The sequence below is a fragment of the Heterobasidion irregulare genome (assembly GCF_000320585.1).
Source record: "Heterobasidion irregulare TC 32-1 unplaced genomic scaffold scaffold_14, whole genome shotgun sequence".
Taxonomy (NCBI): Eukaryota; Fungi; Basidiomycota; class Agaricomycetes; order Russulales; family Bondarzewiaceae; genus Heterobasidion; species Heterobasidion irregulare.
Genome location: NW_009258210.1, coordinates 355,470 through 369,381, shown reverse-complemented (window position 1 = coordinate 369,381; position 13,912 = coordinate 355,470). Strand labels below are relative to the sequence as shown.

The 13,912-nt window shown below is 58.1% G+C and overlaps 6 protein-coding genes across 6 annotated transcripts; 4 read left to right on the top strand and 2 right to left on the bottom strand.

Moving 5' to 3' along the window:
• Positions 1-62: 62 nt before the first annotated feature.
• Positions 63-233, top strand: HETIRDRAFT_247981 (uncharacterized protein; the record flags this gene model as incomplete). The annotated part of the gene is made up of 1 exon (XM_009554926.1): positions 63-233. A coding segment is annotated over one exon (171 nt), but the record flags the coding sequence as incomplete, so codon positions are not given.
• A 2,967-nt stretch (positions 234-3,200) lies between these two features.
• On the bottom strand, positions 3,201-3,825 carry HETIRDRAFT_456285 (uncharacterized protein; the record flags this gene model as incomplete). The annotated part of the gene is made up of 2 exons (XM_009554925.1): positions 3,201-3,581; positions 3,736-3,825. The coding sequence occupies 2 exons, from the start codon at positions 3,823-3,825 to the stop codon at positions 3,201-3,203; spliced, it is 471 nt and encodes a 156-aa protein (XP_009553220.1).
• Positions 3,826-4,594: 769 nt separating this feature from the next.
• HETIRDRAFT_120624 (uncharacterized protein) lies at positions 4,595-6,806 on the top strand (the record flags this gene model as incomplete). Its single annotated transcript, XM_009554924.1, has 6 exons — positions 4,595-4,882; positions 5,034-5,505; positions 5,631-5,894; positions 6,054-6,133; positions 6,236-6,623; positions 6,718-6,806. The coding sequence occupies 6 exons, from the start codon at positions 4,595-4,597 to the stop codon at positions 6,804-6,806; spliced, it is 1,581 nt and encodes a 526-aa protein (XP_009553219.1).
• A 1,764-nt stretch (positions 6,807-8,570) lies between these two features.
• HETIRDRAFT_482515 (uncharacterized protein) lies at positions 8,571-9,996 on the bottom strand. The gene is made up of 5 exons (XM_009554923.1): positions 9,972-9,996; positions 9,684-9,918; positions 9,483-9,626; positions 9,225-9,425; positions 8,571-9,161 (listed from the first exon to the last, which is right to left on the bottom strand). Exons 2-5 carry the CDS (start codon positions 9,864-9,866, stop codon positions 8,769-8,771), a joined length of 921 nt encoding a protein of 306 aa, XP_009553218.1. The 5' UTR covers positions 9,867-9,918; positions 9,972-9,996; the 3' UTR covers positions 8,571-8,768.
• Positions 9,997-10,115: 119 nt separating this feature from the next.
• Positions 10,116-11,226, top strand: HETIRDRAFT_332070 (uncharacterized protein; the record flags this gene model as incomplete). Its single annotated transcript, XM_009554922.1, has 4 exons — positions 10,116-10,296; positions 10,353-10,597; positions 10,649-10,717; positions 10,771-11,226. 4 exons carry the CDS (start codon positions 10,116-10,118, stop codon positions 11,224-11,226), a joined length of 951 nt encoding a protein of 316 aa, XP_009553217.1.
• Positions 11,227-12,125: 899 nt separating this feature from the next.
• HETIRDRAFT_238392 (uncharacterized protein) lies at positions 12,126-13,756 on the top strand (the record flags this gene model as incomplete). Its single annotated transcript, XM_009554921.1, has 8 exons — positions 12,126-12,230; positions 12,317-12,581; positions 12,643-12,698; positions 12,754-12,882; positions 13,002-13,149; positions 13,252-13,416; positions 13,482-13,651; positions 13,712-13,756. Coding segments are annotated over 8 exons (1,083 nt in total), but the record flags the coding sequence as incomplete, so codon positions are not given.
• Between the last annotated feature and the right edge of the window lie 156 nt (positions 13,757-13,912).

Genomic DNA, 13,912 nt, shown 5'->3' with positions numbered 1-13,912 from the left:
TGCGCACCCCCCCCCACCCCACACTCCTCCGTCTGCGGTCCCTCACCCGCACCCACCCAGCCCTCGACAAGTACCGCCCCGAGTCCTCGCGCTCCACCCGCTCCCTCTCCCGCTTCCCAAACCGCAACCGCTTCATCTCTGACTACATCTACCACGTCACCGGCAAGCGCAGGACCGCAAAGCAGGTCGGCAGCCGCCTCCAGCAGCTCCGCGACACCTGCGGCGGTAAACGCAGTACGTGCACCCCCCCTTCCTCCACTAACGTGCCCTCACGGTACACTCAATCCCATGCAGTCCTCAAGCTCCTCTCCAACCGCGACTTTTCCACCCCCGCCTCCGCAACCTCCACCCCCACCGCGCCGCACCACGACTCCACTGGCGGCGGCGGGTATCCCAACCCGCACTCAGGCGCGCCCGGCTCGCCCTACCTCCCCTCCGACGCCCGCGCCTCCCGCGCTCTCGTCACCATCGACGTCCTCCCCGCCGCCGCACCCTGGTCCCCCTCCCCTGCCCCCTCCCCCGCCCTCGCCCCGCTCGCAGCCCTCACACCCGCCCTCGCCCCGCGCGCAACACCCCCGCGCTCCCCGCGCCGCACACCTCCGCTCTCCCCACTCACCCCGCTCTCCCCCACCCCCACCACCGCCTCCTTCTTCCCCACCACCGCCTCCTCCCCACACATCGCCCTCCCCTCCCTCCCCTCCCTCTCCTCCTCCACCTCCTCCACCCCCTCCTCCTCTTCGTCCCTGCTGTCCTCCCCGGCCCACACCCCAAGCTCCACAGCCCCCGTACACGTCTTCCGCTCCCCGCGCCCCCGCCCCCTCCGCGCGATCGACAACACGGTCGCGTTCGCGGCCCCCGCACGCGTCCCCGCGCGCTCGGCGTGCTCGGTGTACTTTGATGGCAACTGCGTGCACTCGGAGGTCACCGCCATGGCGTGCGTGCGCGCGCCCGCGTTCAAGTCCGTGCTCGCGACTTCGGCGGCGGGAGGAGGGCATCTCCACGCGATGGGCGCTGGGTCGGGGTTTGGCGCGGGCTCGGGGTGGGCGGATCGCCTTGGCGAGAGCGTCAGCGTCAGCGTGGACGGCGTGGGCGGGCCGTTCGCGGAGGGGGAGGGGGAGGGCGCGGGGGAGGAGGACGTGAAGAGCGCGCCGCTGTATCTGTATCGCGCGCCGCTGGTGCCTAGTTTCTGGCAGAGGCTTTGCGAGGCGAACGGTGCGTGGGGTGTTTTTTTCGTTTTGGCGTTTTGGCGTTTTGGCGGTTTGGAGAGCGGAGAGCGCAGGGCTGACTCGAACTTCGATCGCGGGCGCGGTAGATCCGGGGCGGTACTCGATCGTGCAAGAGATCCAGCAGACGGCGTCCGTCGCCTCCTCCTCCTTCCGCGCGTCCTCGTCCTCCTTCCGCGGGCCGTCACCCTCGGCGGACGGGAGCGCGTCGGACGAAGAGGGCCGCGATGCCGATCGCGATGCCGACGTGGGCGCGGGCGTGGGGACCGGGCAGGGGCAGGGGGTGCACGCGGTGCTGCTGACGATCGTGTATCAGCTGCAGGAGGCCGAGGCTTCTGGCGCGGCGGGCGCGGCGGGTACGTTGGGTACGTTGGGCGCGGCGGGCGCGGCCGGTGCGTTGGGTGTGGGGCCTCGCGTCAAGTCGCCGGCGTCGCCGGCGTCGAGTTCGAGGACGAGTTTGAGCTCGGGTTCGAGGACGGGTTCGTCGGATGGGTCGACGGCGCGGGATCATCATCATCAGCAGCAGCAGCAGCACACGCAGCAGCATCAGCATGGGCAGCACGGAGGACAGCAGCGGTTGAGTGCGGGGCGCCAGGAGTTGGAGGACGCGTTCATGTGCGACGTGCGTGTTTTTCTCTAATAACTCCCTCGTCCTTCTTTCGCCCAGGCCGCGCCGGCGGGCGAGAGTCTTTTCTGGCGGCACGTCGGTGTCGATGCCTGTTGCCTGTTGCCTGTTGCTGACGCGCGGCGGTTTGTATGCAGCAGACGTTCTTGGGGCTCCCGCTGTCGCCCGCCGGCTCGCCGTTCGCGGACGCGCGCGCGAATGTTAGTGCGGGCGCGGGTGCGGGTGCGAGTGCGGGTGCGCATGGCGGGTTTGGGGGGATGGGCGCCGGGATCGGGGGGATGGGGTCCATGAGCGGGCTCGGGTCCATGAGTGGGCTCGGGGGCATGAGCGGGCTCGGGGGGATGGGGAGTATGGGGAGTATGGGCGGGATGGGGAGTATGGGCCTCGGCGGGATGGGCATGGGGATTGGGATGGGCGGGATGGGCGGGATCGGGGGTATAGGCGGGATGGGCGGTATTGGGGGGATGGGTATGGGCGGGATGGACGCGTTTGAGCTGCTTGATCCTGAGCCGTTCGGGGCGCATGGGCGTGGACAAGGACACGGGCAAGGACACGGGCACGGGCACGGGCACGGGCACGGGCACGGACATGCGCACGCTGGGAGCGGGAGCGGGAGTGGGGCGGGTGCGGGAGGGTGGTATTCGCCGTCGCCGGTCGCGCAGCAGCAGCAGCAGCAGCAGGGACACGGGCAGCATTGAGCGGATGGACGGGGCGCGCGGGCGGGAGAGCCCGGTTTCCCTGTCTCCGTCTCCGTCTCTGCCTCTGCCTCTGCCTGCCTCTGCCTGCCTCTACCTCCGCCCCCGCCCCGCCCCCGCCTCCACCCGTCGTCGTCGTCCTGTCTCGCTCGCTCGCTCGCTCGGTCCCTCTGCTATTTTTTCCTCGCGCACTTTTCTGGTCGTTGGTCACCGCTCTGCGCTGGCTAGCTCTCCGTATGCCGGCCGCGGCGCCTTTTTGCATTCGCTCTCTGCCTTTCTGCATCCGCCCTTTCGCTTTTCTGCATCTGCATCTGCCTGTCGCCTCCTTTCGCGTTCGCCTGTCGCCTGTCGCCTTTCTGCATTCGCTTTTCCGCCGACCCCTCCTTTCGCATTCGCCTCTCGCCTTTCGCCTTTCCCCTTTCGCCTTCCGCCTTTCTGGCCTCAGCGCCCCGCCCTCCAGCGTCTCGCCCCTGGTACCCTGATGCTGATCGTAGCTGATCGTCGCGCGCGCTGGCACTGGCGTTCCGATCGTCGATCGTCTGATTGTCGTCTGTCGCACTCGTATCGTTGCGCGCCTCAGCTCGTCAGCTCGTCGGTTCGTCGGTTCGTCGGTTCCTTGGTTCCTTGGTTCTTTTTTTTCTGTTGTGGTTCGGTTCTTTAGGACTCGTTCCGCACTTGGTTGTGCCTTGAGCCGCTGGGCAATGAGCGGTCGTCAGCATCAGCATCAGTATCAGTATCAGCATCAGCACCAGTACCAGCATCAGCATCAGCATCAGCACCGGGAAGGATCAGGATCAGCGTCGGTGTGGTGCAGTCGCCCAGTATACGCTCGTCCGTGGGTGCCCTGTCGTCCCCGTCGTCTGCGTCCGCGTCCCCATCATCTTCCCCGTCAGCGCTCGGCGTCAGCGTCTCCCCATCTCGTCTTTTTTTTTTGCTTTGCTCTGACTTGCCTTGCATTGCCATTTCGTTCTTGTCCGGCGGCGTCTTCTTCTCCCCCGTATGACCCGCCCCCTGTTTTCGTCGCCCCCGCCACCGCCACTATGGTGCGCGATGTATGCCTCTCCCATCCCCTTCCGCTTGCCCTTGCAGTTTTCCTTTGCAGTTTTTATCGCTTGATCCTCGCTCGCGCCATCAGCACCAGCGCCAGCGCCAACGCCGCCCGTGCATAGATCTGTTTTTTTTGTAGCCATACCCCCGTGCGCTTCGTCGCCTCGTTGCTTGCTCGCTTGCTCGCTTGCTCGCCTGCACCACTGCCTGCTCCCCGCTCCCCGCCCTGTCGCATTATCGCATATCTGCATATATCTGCATATATCTGCGTATTGTCCGCGTATTGTCTGCGTATGCCCGCCCGCCGAACGGACGGTCTGTGTTTTCGTTTGCTCGGGTGTCTTTATTTCGTTATTCCTGCATCTGTTTTTGTTTTTGTGTTTTTGTTTTTGCGTTTGCGTTTGCGTGTCTGCTCGCAGCTTGTTTGATTTGACTCCCGTCGGTTCTGTTACTCTAGTATCTGCATGTTCGTGCTCTGTCCGTTCCTCTGTCTTTCTATCTTTCTGTTTTTCTGCTCGATCGATCATCGCCCCCGCGGCCGTCTTGCTTTGTCCGACCTCCCTCCCGCTCCCGACTCGTCCACTCCGTCGCAGTATTAGTAATTCCACCCCGCCCCGTCTGTCCATATCCGCTCTGCATCGCTCCACCATCCGCCACAGCTCACCATAGCTCACCAGCCTTGGCTCATCCACAGGTCTCGTATTCTCGCCGCCTGCTCACCTGCTCGACCTGTTCGCTTGTTCTGCCCTCGCTTATTATCACAAATTTACTGTATATCTTTCCGGGCTCGGCGCGACACCGAAGGAGGAGGGGGGGGGGTCCGCCGCTGCTCGTGGAGAAAGTCGTATATAGCCGCCCCTGCGCGTGTTCGTAGTGTCTGTCTTATTCGTATTCGTATCAATATCTGCATTGGCATCTCGTCTCGCCTCGCCTCGTCCCGCTCCACGCGCCGCTGTTCAAGTACTGTGTTGCTGCTGTCTGCTGGAGCCCGTGGGCGATGGACGATGGACGACCCTCGTTACGTTACTCGCGTGGTACCCTACGCGCTCTACGCACTCTACGCACTCTACGCGCTCTACGCGCTCTACGCACTCTACGCACTCTACTTGCCCTCGCGATCGCGATCCTGTCGTCGTCGCCCGTCTTTTCAAAAATACGATATACAAAAGCTCGCCGGCGCGGGTCCCTCCTGCCACCCCGCCCGCCCCGCCCGCCCTGCCCGCCTCCGACCCGCGCCTCTCGGGACCCCAGCGATAGCCGCTCACAATTACTGTCGCGGCGCACGCAAGGCGGTGGGCTGCCCGGCTGACCGTTATTTATCATTCAGCGGGGCAGTAGCGAATTCGACGCATACCAGCGTCCGCGGCGCGCCTCGGCGACGCAACTTGCGCTGCCCATTTGGCCAAGCGCACTGCTTGATAGCAGGCAGGCGTGCTTGATTAGTGCGCGTGGTGTGGCCTACGGCCGACTTGCATGGCGCGGCCTGGGCTTCGTCTGGATGGCCCTGTGTGGTCCCTTACTCACGGCCGGGAACGTGATTCGCCGACGACAATTGAATGCCTGGAGGTGGTGGTGGTAGTGGTGGTGGTGGTGACGGCCGGTGACTGTATGCGAGCCCCGGCGCGAGGAGCGGAACGGGCCGCGGTAAATGGGTCGGATCCGCTCGGCTGGGTCCCGCGTGGGAGCGCGCGCGCGCGCGAGGGTCACCACTGGGTCACCTGGGTCACCTGCCCCCCCGCGTCGCACTGCTGCGGGAGATTGGCGGGGAAATGGGGGGTCAGATTTGCCCCGCCCGCCGTGCCCGAGTCTGGAGTGCTCGCGGCGCGGTGCGGTGCGGTGCGGCGCCAGCGTGGGGGAGCTCTCGGTTCGGGTTCGCGAGCGCGTCGGGAGCAGAGGTGGGGGACGCGGGGTGCTGGTTGGTTGGGCCAGAAGAACGCCGGAAGGAGGGGATTGAGAGCACGCGCTGCGCGATCGTTGTCGCCGCCGCTGCCGCCGTCGTGATCACGGCTGTCAGCCCATGATGGGGCTAAACACTGGCAGGGGGAGATCGTGCCGAGAAATCTCGATGGGCGATACGGCATGTCCATAATGACCATGATGGCTTCTTTGCGCGATTCGGGGCAGAAGCAGAAGCGTATGCGGCAGAAGGGGTAGTCATGCAGGCCGCGCCGGGCACATACACACATGGGTATGTAAGTGTGGGCATGGGACAAACGCGTTCTGGGCTCTCTGGGCACAATTGTGCAAATGGATGCTTAATGAAAGAAGGCCCGGATGAATTCGACTGGGCGGCTGTGGCACTCGGTACGCTTCGCTTACTTACTTGCTACATGAACTGTGTGCGCTTCTGCGTCCCGCGTATGTATTGTATACGTACGGCTGGCGGGCGAGCGATCACATTGGCCGGGCGAGGAGGGGCTGGGGTCCGTCGCGGGCGCATTCAGGATGACGTCTGGATTCCAGAAATGCGTCGCGCCTTCTGGGTCAATTTCGAAAGCGTATCGATGGTCGACCGACCGGCTGCGCCGTCGCCGCGCAAGGGGGTGTGCAGAACGCGGCCACGATTGCTCCATGGAGTACAAGGGCAGAGACCTCGCGTTTACGAATACAACGGAGCCTCGCAGGCGGGCGAGGGTCGGCGGTAGGCAAACGTGGTTATGTCGGGGATCGGGTACAGAGGGATACCCGAGTTTGGAATCGATTGGGGGATTAGTGCGATTGGTGCACCCGAGCGTATCGCAGGGCGCGTGTGGCGAGGGAGCGAGGGAGGCCTGGGGCCTGCCTGGGGAATACAGTGCCCTGGCAGCTGGGATTGGGGCGCAAGGGGAGTGCGATTACAGCACGCGGGGCCCGATGGCGAGCGTGATCGTGTCCGGTGCCAGGGTGGGCAAAGCGCCGCTGAAATGGGGAAAGCCGCAGGGGACAGGCGAGGTCGGCAGGCGAGGCACGATCCGCAGCGCCTGCTGAACGGATCGAGGCGAAACAATACGCGACGAGCGACACCTGCTGGACAGGGTGGCGCAAAGGGCGCGTGTACGTAGAGGACCACGCATCTCGAATGCAGAGAAGAAGATTGTTCTGTTTGCATCTTTGTTTGTGTATATCTTTCGGGATTCCGCTGTGGAAGGCTCGCACAGACTGTTCCACATGCGGTCAAGCCAAGCCGGAGAAAGAGTTGTGACGGGGAGCGGTGCTGGTGAGGGTGCTCCTGGCTAGCGCCGATGGGAGTGCATCGCACTCGCGCTATCTGTTCCGTGCGAATGCCGAACCTTCTCGGTGGGCCTGAGAGTAAAGTTGGGACGTGTAGATCGAACAACTTCATGCGATCGTGCGATCCGCTGCATCCAAGGGGGGCAGGCCGGGGGATGAAGTGGACGATGGTTTGATGCGGTGGAGAGAAAGCGGCGGGATTATCGCACCCTGTGTCGTTCAAGCTCTCGATACTCCTGGTCGCCCTGCAATTGAACGATTGTGGGAGCGAGAAGCTCCGCTAAACACCAAGCTGTCTTGTCGTCATGTGCTAGACAAATGGGGTTGTGGGGTGCGAAGAGGACATTGATTGGAAAGCCAGTCCATTGCAGTTGTTTCGACATAGGCAGTTCGAAGCTCGAAGTAGATGATATACGAGGCAGAGTTCAGAGCGGTCGTCCAATGTGAGAGATGGCGTGACCTGATTGACGCTGGATGAACTAGATAGACGTCCGTCCGATATGGGTGAGGACCATCCTCTCACACCAAGCGACACCCAAAGAGACCTTTCGGTCTCAGACATTCAACGGAACGAGACGGCAACTTGAAACGCGGATGCACATGAACCGCAACCGCCCTCCAGGGCACCGGGGCTCTCTGGAACTGACCAACGCCGCAACTCGCGTGCCAGTTGGCTCCAATTTATTCTTAAGCCATCATCAGAAGACGTCCCTAGGAGAGCGCATACTCGAGAATAGGTCCGCTGCCAGGGGATGTGCGCGCGCATGTGAATATGCCATGGGAATCGTTGGGGATTGATCATCGATGGGGCGCTTGCCTGGAGAAAGTTCTTGGGAGTCGGGGCTTGGAGCTAGACAGTCTGGGCGGAACAGGTCTGGAGAAGCTAGAAGGTGCAGACCGATTGGAGAAGCTACGAGCACAGGCCAATCCCATTTTTTGTACGTATCGCTGAGGCGCCGTTCTATGTCAATTGGGCGAGTATCTCGGGTCGACGAGCTTGAGACCAGAGTCGGGACGTCATCTAGTGGGATGGCAATCAAGGGCCCTCCTGTCCGCGACGGGCGAATCTGGCAGGTCGCTGAACCTAGCCGTGTGTCCTGCACATCTGGCAGCGAGTACCAAGAGACCCAGCGGGATTGCGAGACCTGAAATATGTCCACGTCGGAAGTCCATGAGTGCCTAATTTGGTACCGAAGAACAAAAGAGATCAGACTCACTTCGACCGCACCAGCCCGGAAGCCGAACAGCAAAAGCCATCAGGCAAACCAGACCATGCGAGAGACTGACTGGCGGACATGGGATTCAGCTGGGAAGGCCCCAGTTGAACTTTCTATCACGTCAGATATCACAGTGAAAGAGTCAAATGTTACGGTGGATGACTGAATGATCACCCTGGATGGAAGATGTATTCATTTTCTGACGCGCCGCCAGTTGTCGCTGCTCTTGCTCGGGACTCAGCATGGAGCAATGCACGCACGCGCCGGACATAAGCAAGACAAAGGGTGGAAATCATGCGCAACGTTCATCCTCGCCGTTTCATAAGCTCCGATCGAAGTGAACTTGGAGTTGAAAGTCTAGTGGTGGATACTCCGAACCTGAGGTGGATCTGCAAACCGCAGACATAGATAGACAATGCAATAGCTTGAATAACTTGAATAGCTTGTGGTGAGATACTGAAAGGGAGGATCCCATACGAAGAAACAAGAGCAGGCGGGAACGGCGCGGCTCAGGCGGGCGGGCGGGCGGGCGAGTGGGCACGTACAACCAATTGTGACGTCAATAACTGAAGCACCATCGTATTGAATCGAACAGAGCAAAACACATGAGAGATCCAGATGCAGTCACGTAAAATGAGCAAATGAAAAGGGTGATATGAAAGCACTACTACCTTTGGAAGGTTACCACCCCCGAGGAGCGTCAGCCTTGGACTGTTCAGCATCCAAAGCCACCGCAAGTCACTGAAGGAAATCAATACTCCACCGCGTCATCGTCGTCAGCCTGCATAGGCGCCGGCTCATCCTTCCGCTCAGGCTCAGCAGCAGTAGCCTTCTCAGCTCCGTTCCTGCCTTCATCCGCGCGTTCCACGGGTTCACTACCATTGGTAACAGCGGGAGGCTCGTCGACGTCCATATCAGCGTCACGCTTCTCGGTTGAGGGTACAGCATGGGACTCGTCTCTACGCGGTGAAACGACGTCAGCCCCCGTATCCCCATCTTTCACTTGCTGCTTATTGGCCTCCCGTTCAGCCTTTTTACGAGCCTCTTCCTCTGCGGCACGGTGCCGAAGTGTGCGAATCTCTTCAATACCAGCGGTCCGGCCGGCGCGGAAAGTGTTCCACTCTGTTTCGGCAGCTTCTTTAACCTACGCGCAGGACATGTTTCAATTCCATTTCCTGTATATCATCAAGATATTGGTGGCACGTACTTCAGCTTTGCGCTTTGCGAGAAAAGCTTCTTGAGATGGAAGGAGAGTAACAGGGAGATAGAACAAGGGAGGTGGATGAGAACGAGGCGGTAGCGATAAGGGCGCGCGTGTCGATGCGGGTTCTGAGTCGTCGATTGGGATGTCGTCAGATGTAGAAAGGAAATTGGAGAGAAGTGGTAGTCGTGTCCGACGAAGCTTGTGCTACAATGATAGCGTAGAGTTGAAAGACAAGTTGTGCATTATGATGGCGTGACATACGATCGAATCATTGAGCTGCAGCTCCTCCTCCTTCCGGTTCGCAATGGTCTTGTCCTTTTTTGCCTCTTCGGCTCTCCTGACCGAGTCAGTTTCTTTTCGAATCTTGTCCTGCAGTCTTTGTTCAATCAATTGTCGTTTCTTGCCCTAGTAAGTCGCGCAGTGTCAGTAGTCTCAAGGATGCCAGATGGGGTCCATGCTTACCGCTTCGCTAGAATTTCTCTGAATATCTTCTTTCTTCGCCTTGTTGAGTGTTCCAAGAACTATACCAAAAATACTTTTGCCGCGTTTGCGCTCCCTGGATTCAACGTTGAGGTCCAAGCGAGGTCGTTTCTTAGTTCCAGTTGCCATTGCCGCAGGTCCGGTCGGGATGTCTTTGTCTTGCATTTGAGCGTCGACATCTGGTTGCTGCAATTCGGCTGTAGAGCCACGATTTTGTCTAGTTGCCCATCAGAAAGGTGTTTGATGGCCATAAATGAGAAGGAACACACTCTTCCGCAGACATTTCGCTGGCTGTAATGGTAGCAAGAGACAGATTGAGACAAGAACAGGCGGAGTTCGAATTCGATTAGAACGACGCGTAGCCTCACGTAGCACATCTAAGTTTGCTCATTGCTCTCGACGACGACGGCTGTAATGCCTCCAAAGCCTTCGGGATTGCTCAAGAAATCTGTGCCATCCTTGAAAGACGTGAGGAAGAAAGCATCGACCAAGCAACCTCTCCCTGTCTCAGAGCGCCTGAAGCGCCTGTTTAATTCACTGTGTGCTCAGATCGACGGCGGTCACTTCACGAATGCAGTCAAGACATGCGACAAGAGTGCGTGTTCAAGCTTTCATTTGATTTCTTTCCATCCAACCTGTCTGTTCCTGCAGTCCTTCGACTAGACCCGAAGGATAAGGATGCGCTGCAAGCCAAGCTCTTTCTTCTCTTGCAAATTGAGCAATACAGCGCTGCTCTGACTTTGTTGGACTCCCTTGGGTCATCCTCCGAAGGTGCTTTTGAGAAGGCCTATTCGCTATATCGCTTGCAACGCGAATCGGAGGCATCCCAGATATTAAATGACATCAAGCAGTCAAATGTCGACGATCGAGGAGTCTTGCATCTGGAAGCTCAGCTGGTATGGGTGCTTGTATGCATTCGTGCATTTTTCTCCTCATGTTTTCCGCAGAGTTACCGTCAAGGATCTTACCACGCCGCTTTCGACCTGTATAACCAGCTTCTAGACACGGCCGATCCGGTGCGTCTATTTCCCCGTTCACTTCTGCATTCAGTCCCGACCGTTCCACGCAGCAAACTGAGGAGCACTCCGATATCCTCACGAATCTCCAAGCATCCCAACGACATCTAGATTTTATCAACACCGACTATCTTCGCGTCCTTGACCAACTCCCGATGTCCGTCACGAATAGCCTTGAGACGTCCCAACCGCCGGTACACCCGACTACTTCATTATTGCCCTTGGCAAATGCACCATCTGCCGAAGAGAAGATGACGAAACCGAAACTGAAGAAGGTGCGCACACGCCGTGTACCTGCCGGAGTTGTCCCCGGCGTTACGCCAGCTCCCGATCCGGAACGTTGGTTGAAGAGGACGGAGCGATCGACGTTCGTGCAGGCACGGAGCAAGAGAAGGGGTGGTGGGGGCGGAGGGGCCACGCAAGGCATGGTAGAAAGCGGTGGTGCAAGTGGTGCCGGGGGACAAAGCAGAAGTGGCGGTGGAAACACAAAGGGAAAGAAGAAGAAGTAATGACTGAATGTAGGAACACTATGTGAGTCCTTGGATAAGGGAGTATGTCTGCTACCTGCTCTTCTCGTACAGCTGACTATGCTTCGAATACAGCTTTGATGGATGTTGGTCTACTCATGTCTCACACGTGCGGAGAATCCTTCAATCTCGCCTTCTTTTTGTCATCCCATTCACCTTTGACGAGAAAGCCTTCTGGTCTGTTAATCTTTCAGATAGATGCTTTACATTATAAACGTGCTTTGGGGGAATGGCTTGGTATGCACATCTTCTACTCTCATTGCCAATTCTTGAACGATGTGGTATAATGTATGGTCATAGAGCTCGTGTTTTCAACGCCCTCGGTGCTTGCAGGCGACACGACGCATCGACATCGTTTTAGACATGTTTTCTGACATTTACGGCATCTTGTTCCTGCCTAGAACCCGATGGCGTCCGCGAGACCTTACCTTTTGTCTCTTCACGATCATGTCCACAGATATTGAATGGATCTCTCCCTCTGCAACTTCAGGAGCTTGCCCTTCCTGAGTGCCCAAGCATACGAGCAAAGATGGACCTAGCACCTTTGCTGTACCCTGCATGGCCGGCTCATGGTATCAATGCGCATGATCTCCGCGCGTGCGATCAGCCTGTTAATGTCGCCTTGCAACGAGCTCAGCTAGCGTTCCCCCCTCTATATCACATGAAACCTCTCCTCTTTGCACACAGCAGCTCGCCCCCACCCCCCACGTGGCGGGGTCACCGAGTGTGGCAGGGTCACCGAGCGTGGCAGAGCCACCGAGTGTGGTATATATAAAGGGCTTGTTGGAGGTCAAGGCTCCTCAGACTTGCAGTCTACTCGAGTTCACTCATACCCCTCTTACATTATTGCCTCATACATCACCGATATGTCGCACCCTACAGTCCGCGGCGTCGTCGTAGTTGCTCGCAACGGCGACCGACTCGAGTATTCTCAAGACACGAAGAACTATAAGAGTTCGCACACGGAGTGCACACCTTTGGGAGAGGTAACTGAACTTTCTTTCGATTTATTCTCTTCCTTCATATCCTTGATTTTCTTGAAATGAAACTGATCAACAACTGTGATCGGCAGGTTCAATCTCATCAGCTCGGCTCCTACCTTCGTAAGGAGTACTTCACACCCTCCTCTCCTTCCTTCATTCGTGGGGTCCGTACGGACCTTGTCGATACGAATCAAGTGCAAGTGCGCATCAAAAACGGGGGCGAAGGTCGTGCAGTTTTCGACTCTGCCATCGCGTTGCTTCAAGGTTTGTTCCCACCGACTGAGAAGAACAGCATCACGCTGGCCAACGAAACTCAAGTCGTTGCTCCACTCGGAGGTTATCAATATGTTCCCGGTATGACCCTCTGTCTTTATCGAACACTTCTTGGTTTGACGTTGGCGGTGGTGGCATCAAGTGGAGACCGTTGAACCATCCAATGACCGCTCACTCGAAAGCTGGACAGACTGCCCGGTATGTCAGCCTCCATCAGAGCTCTGGACTGTCCTTGATCTCATGTCGCGAATAGGCCTTCGAAAATCACGTCAAAGAATTTTATGCTTCCTCCAAATTCAAGGAAACGGAACGGCTGGCGGAAGGTTTCATGAGGAAAGCAGATGATTTCGCTTTTGGTCGAACGACGAACCTCGAGAATGCAGTACGTTGTTAAGTTATTTGATGCTTAAAGAGCGTTTTCTGACTGTGCCACTCCGCAATAGGTGAACGTGAGTTCGTTCATCTCCGCCGCGCCGATTATTGCATTGACATTGCCTTCAGCTGTACGACTATATGAACCACGAGCTCATCCATAACAAAACGTACGCCCACCGCCTTCCGCCGACCTTCATCGAGCAGGCGCGCCATTGGGCCAACTTTCACGAGAACGGTGCATTTTCTGACGGCGATATCGGTGGCATCGGCAACAGTATGTTACAGTTCTTGCATAACCAAAATTGATCTACATTATCATGGCCGATCGTCTTATAACGTCTCCAGTATCTGATGGACTCTTGATTTTTTTTTGCAGTTGCCGGGCGCACTATCCTTGCTTCTATCAAGAATTCGCTGCAGCGCATCACATACGATGGCGACCCCCTACAGTTCCTCGTAGAGACGACTACATATCAGCCGTTTATTTCGCTGTTCCATCAAATCGAGTTGATCAAGGACGATCCCAGTCTTCAAGGCATTCGTGCGTGCCCTTGTGTCCTTCATTCTCATATCGTCAGCTACAATGAGGTCGCTCTTTTATAATAGCCAACTACGCCTCCGCCCTTGCTATCGAGCTTCGTCGTGGGTCTCTTCCGGACAACCGCGACTTTGTCCGGTTTAAGTTCAAGAATGGTACGAGTGAAGGATTCCGCACCCTCCACGCTTTTGCGCATGGTGGAGATATGCCGCTTACTGAGTTCATCTATCGTATCGAGGTTTGTGTTCTGTCACGCTGCGGATAAATGACCCTTGGATACTCATGATTTATGATATAGAACGCGGTCATCAGCTCGAATCAGCAATGGCAACGCGTCTGTGGTGCTAAATCTACCAACTCGTGGCTCCCGACCCTCCCATTCGGTACAGACAGCCCTGCGGAATCGCGTCCCACTGCCATTGCCGCACACGGTGCGATGTTCGCGGCGCTCCTCATGATGGCCTTCTTTGCGATCACGTTCATTATACGGCGTGTGCAG

Excerpts from the sequence above, each read along its gene's own strand:
- HETIRDRAFT_482515 (XM_009554923.1), bottom strand. The coding sequence starts at position 9,866 with ATGCAAGACAAAGACATCCCGACCGGACCTGCGGCAATGGCAACTGGA. Across the intron at positions 9,627-9,683 it reads AGAGAAATTCTAGCGAAGCG|GGCAAGAAACGACAATTGAT; the intron begins GTAAGCATGGAC and ends GCGACTTACTAG. Across the intron at positions 9,426-9,482 it reads TGCAGCTCAATGATTCGATC|CACAAGCTTCGTCGGACACG; the intron begins GTATGTCACGCC and ends CTATCATTGTAG.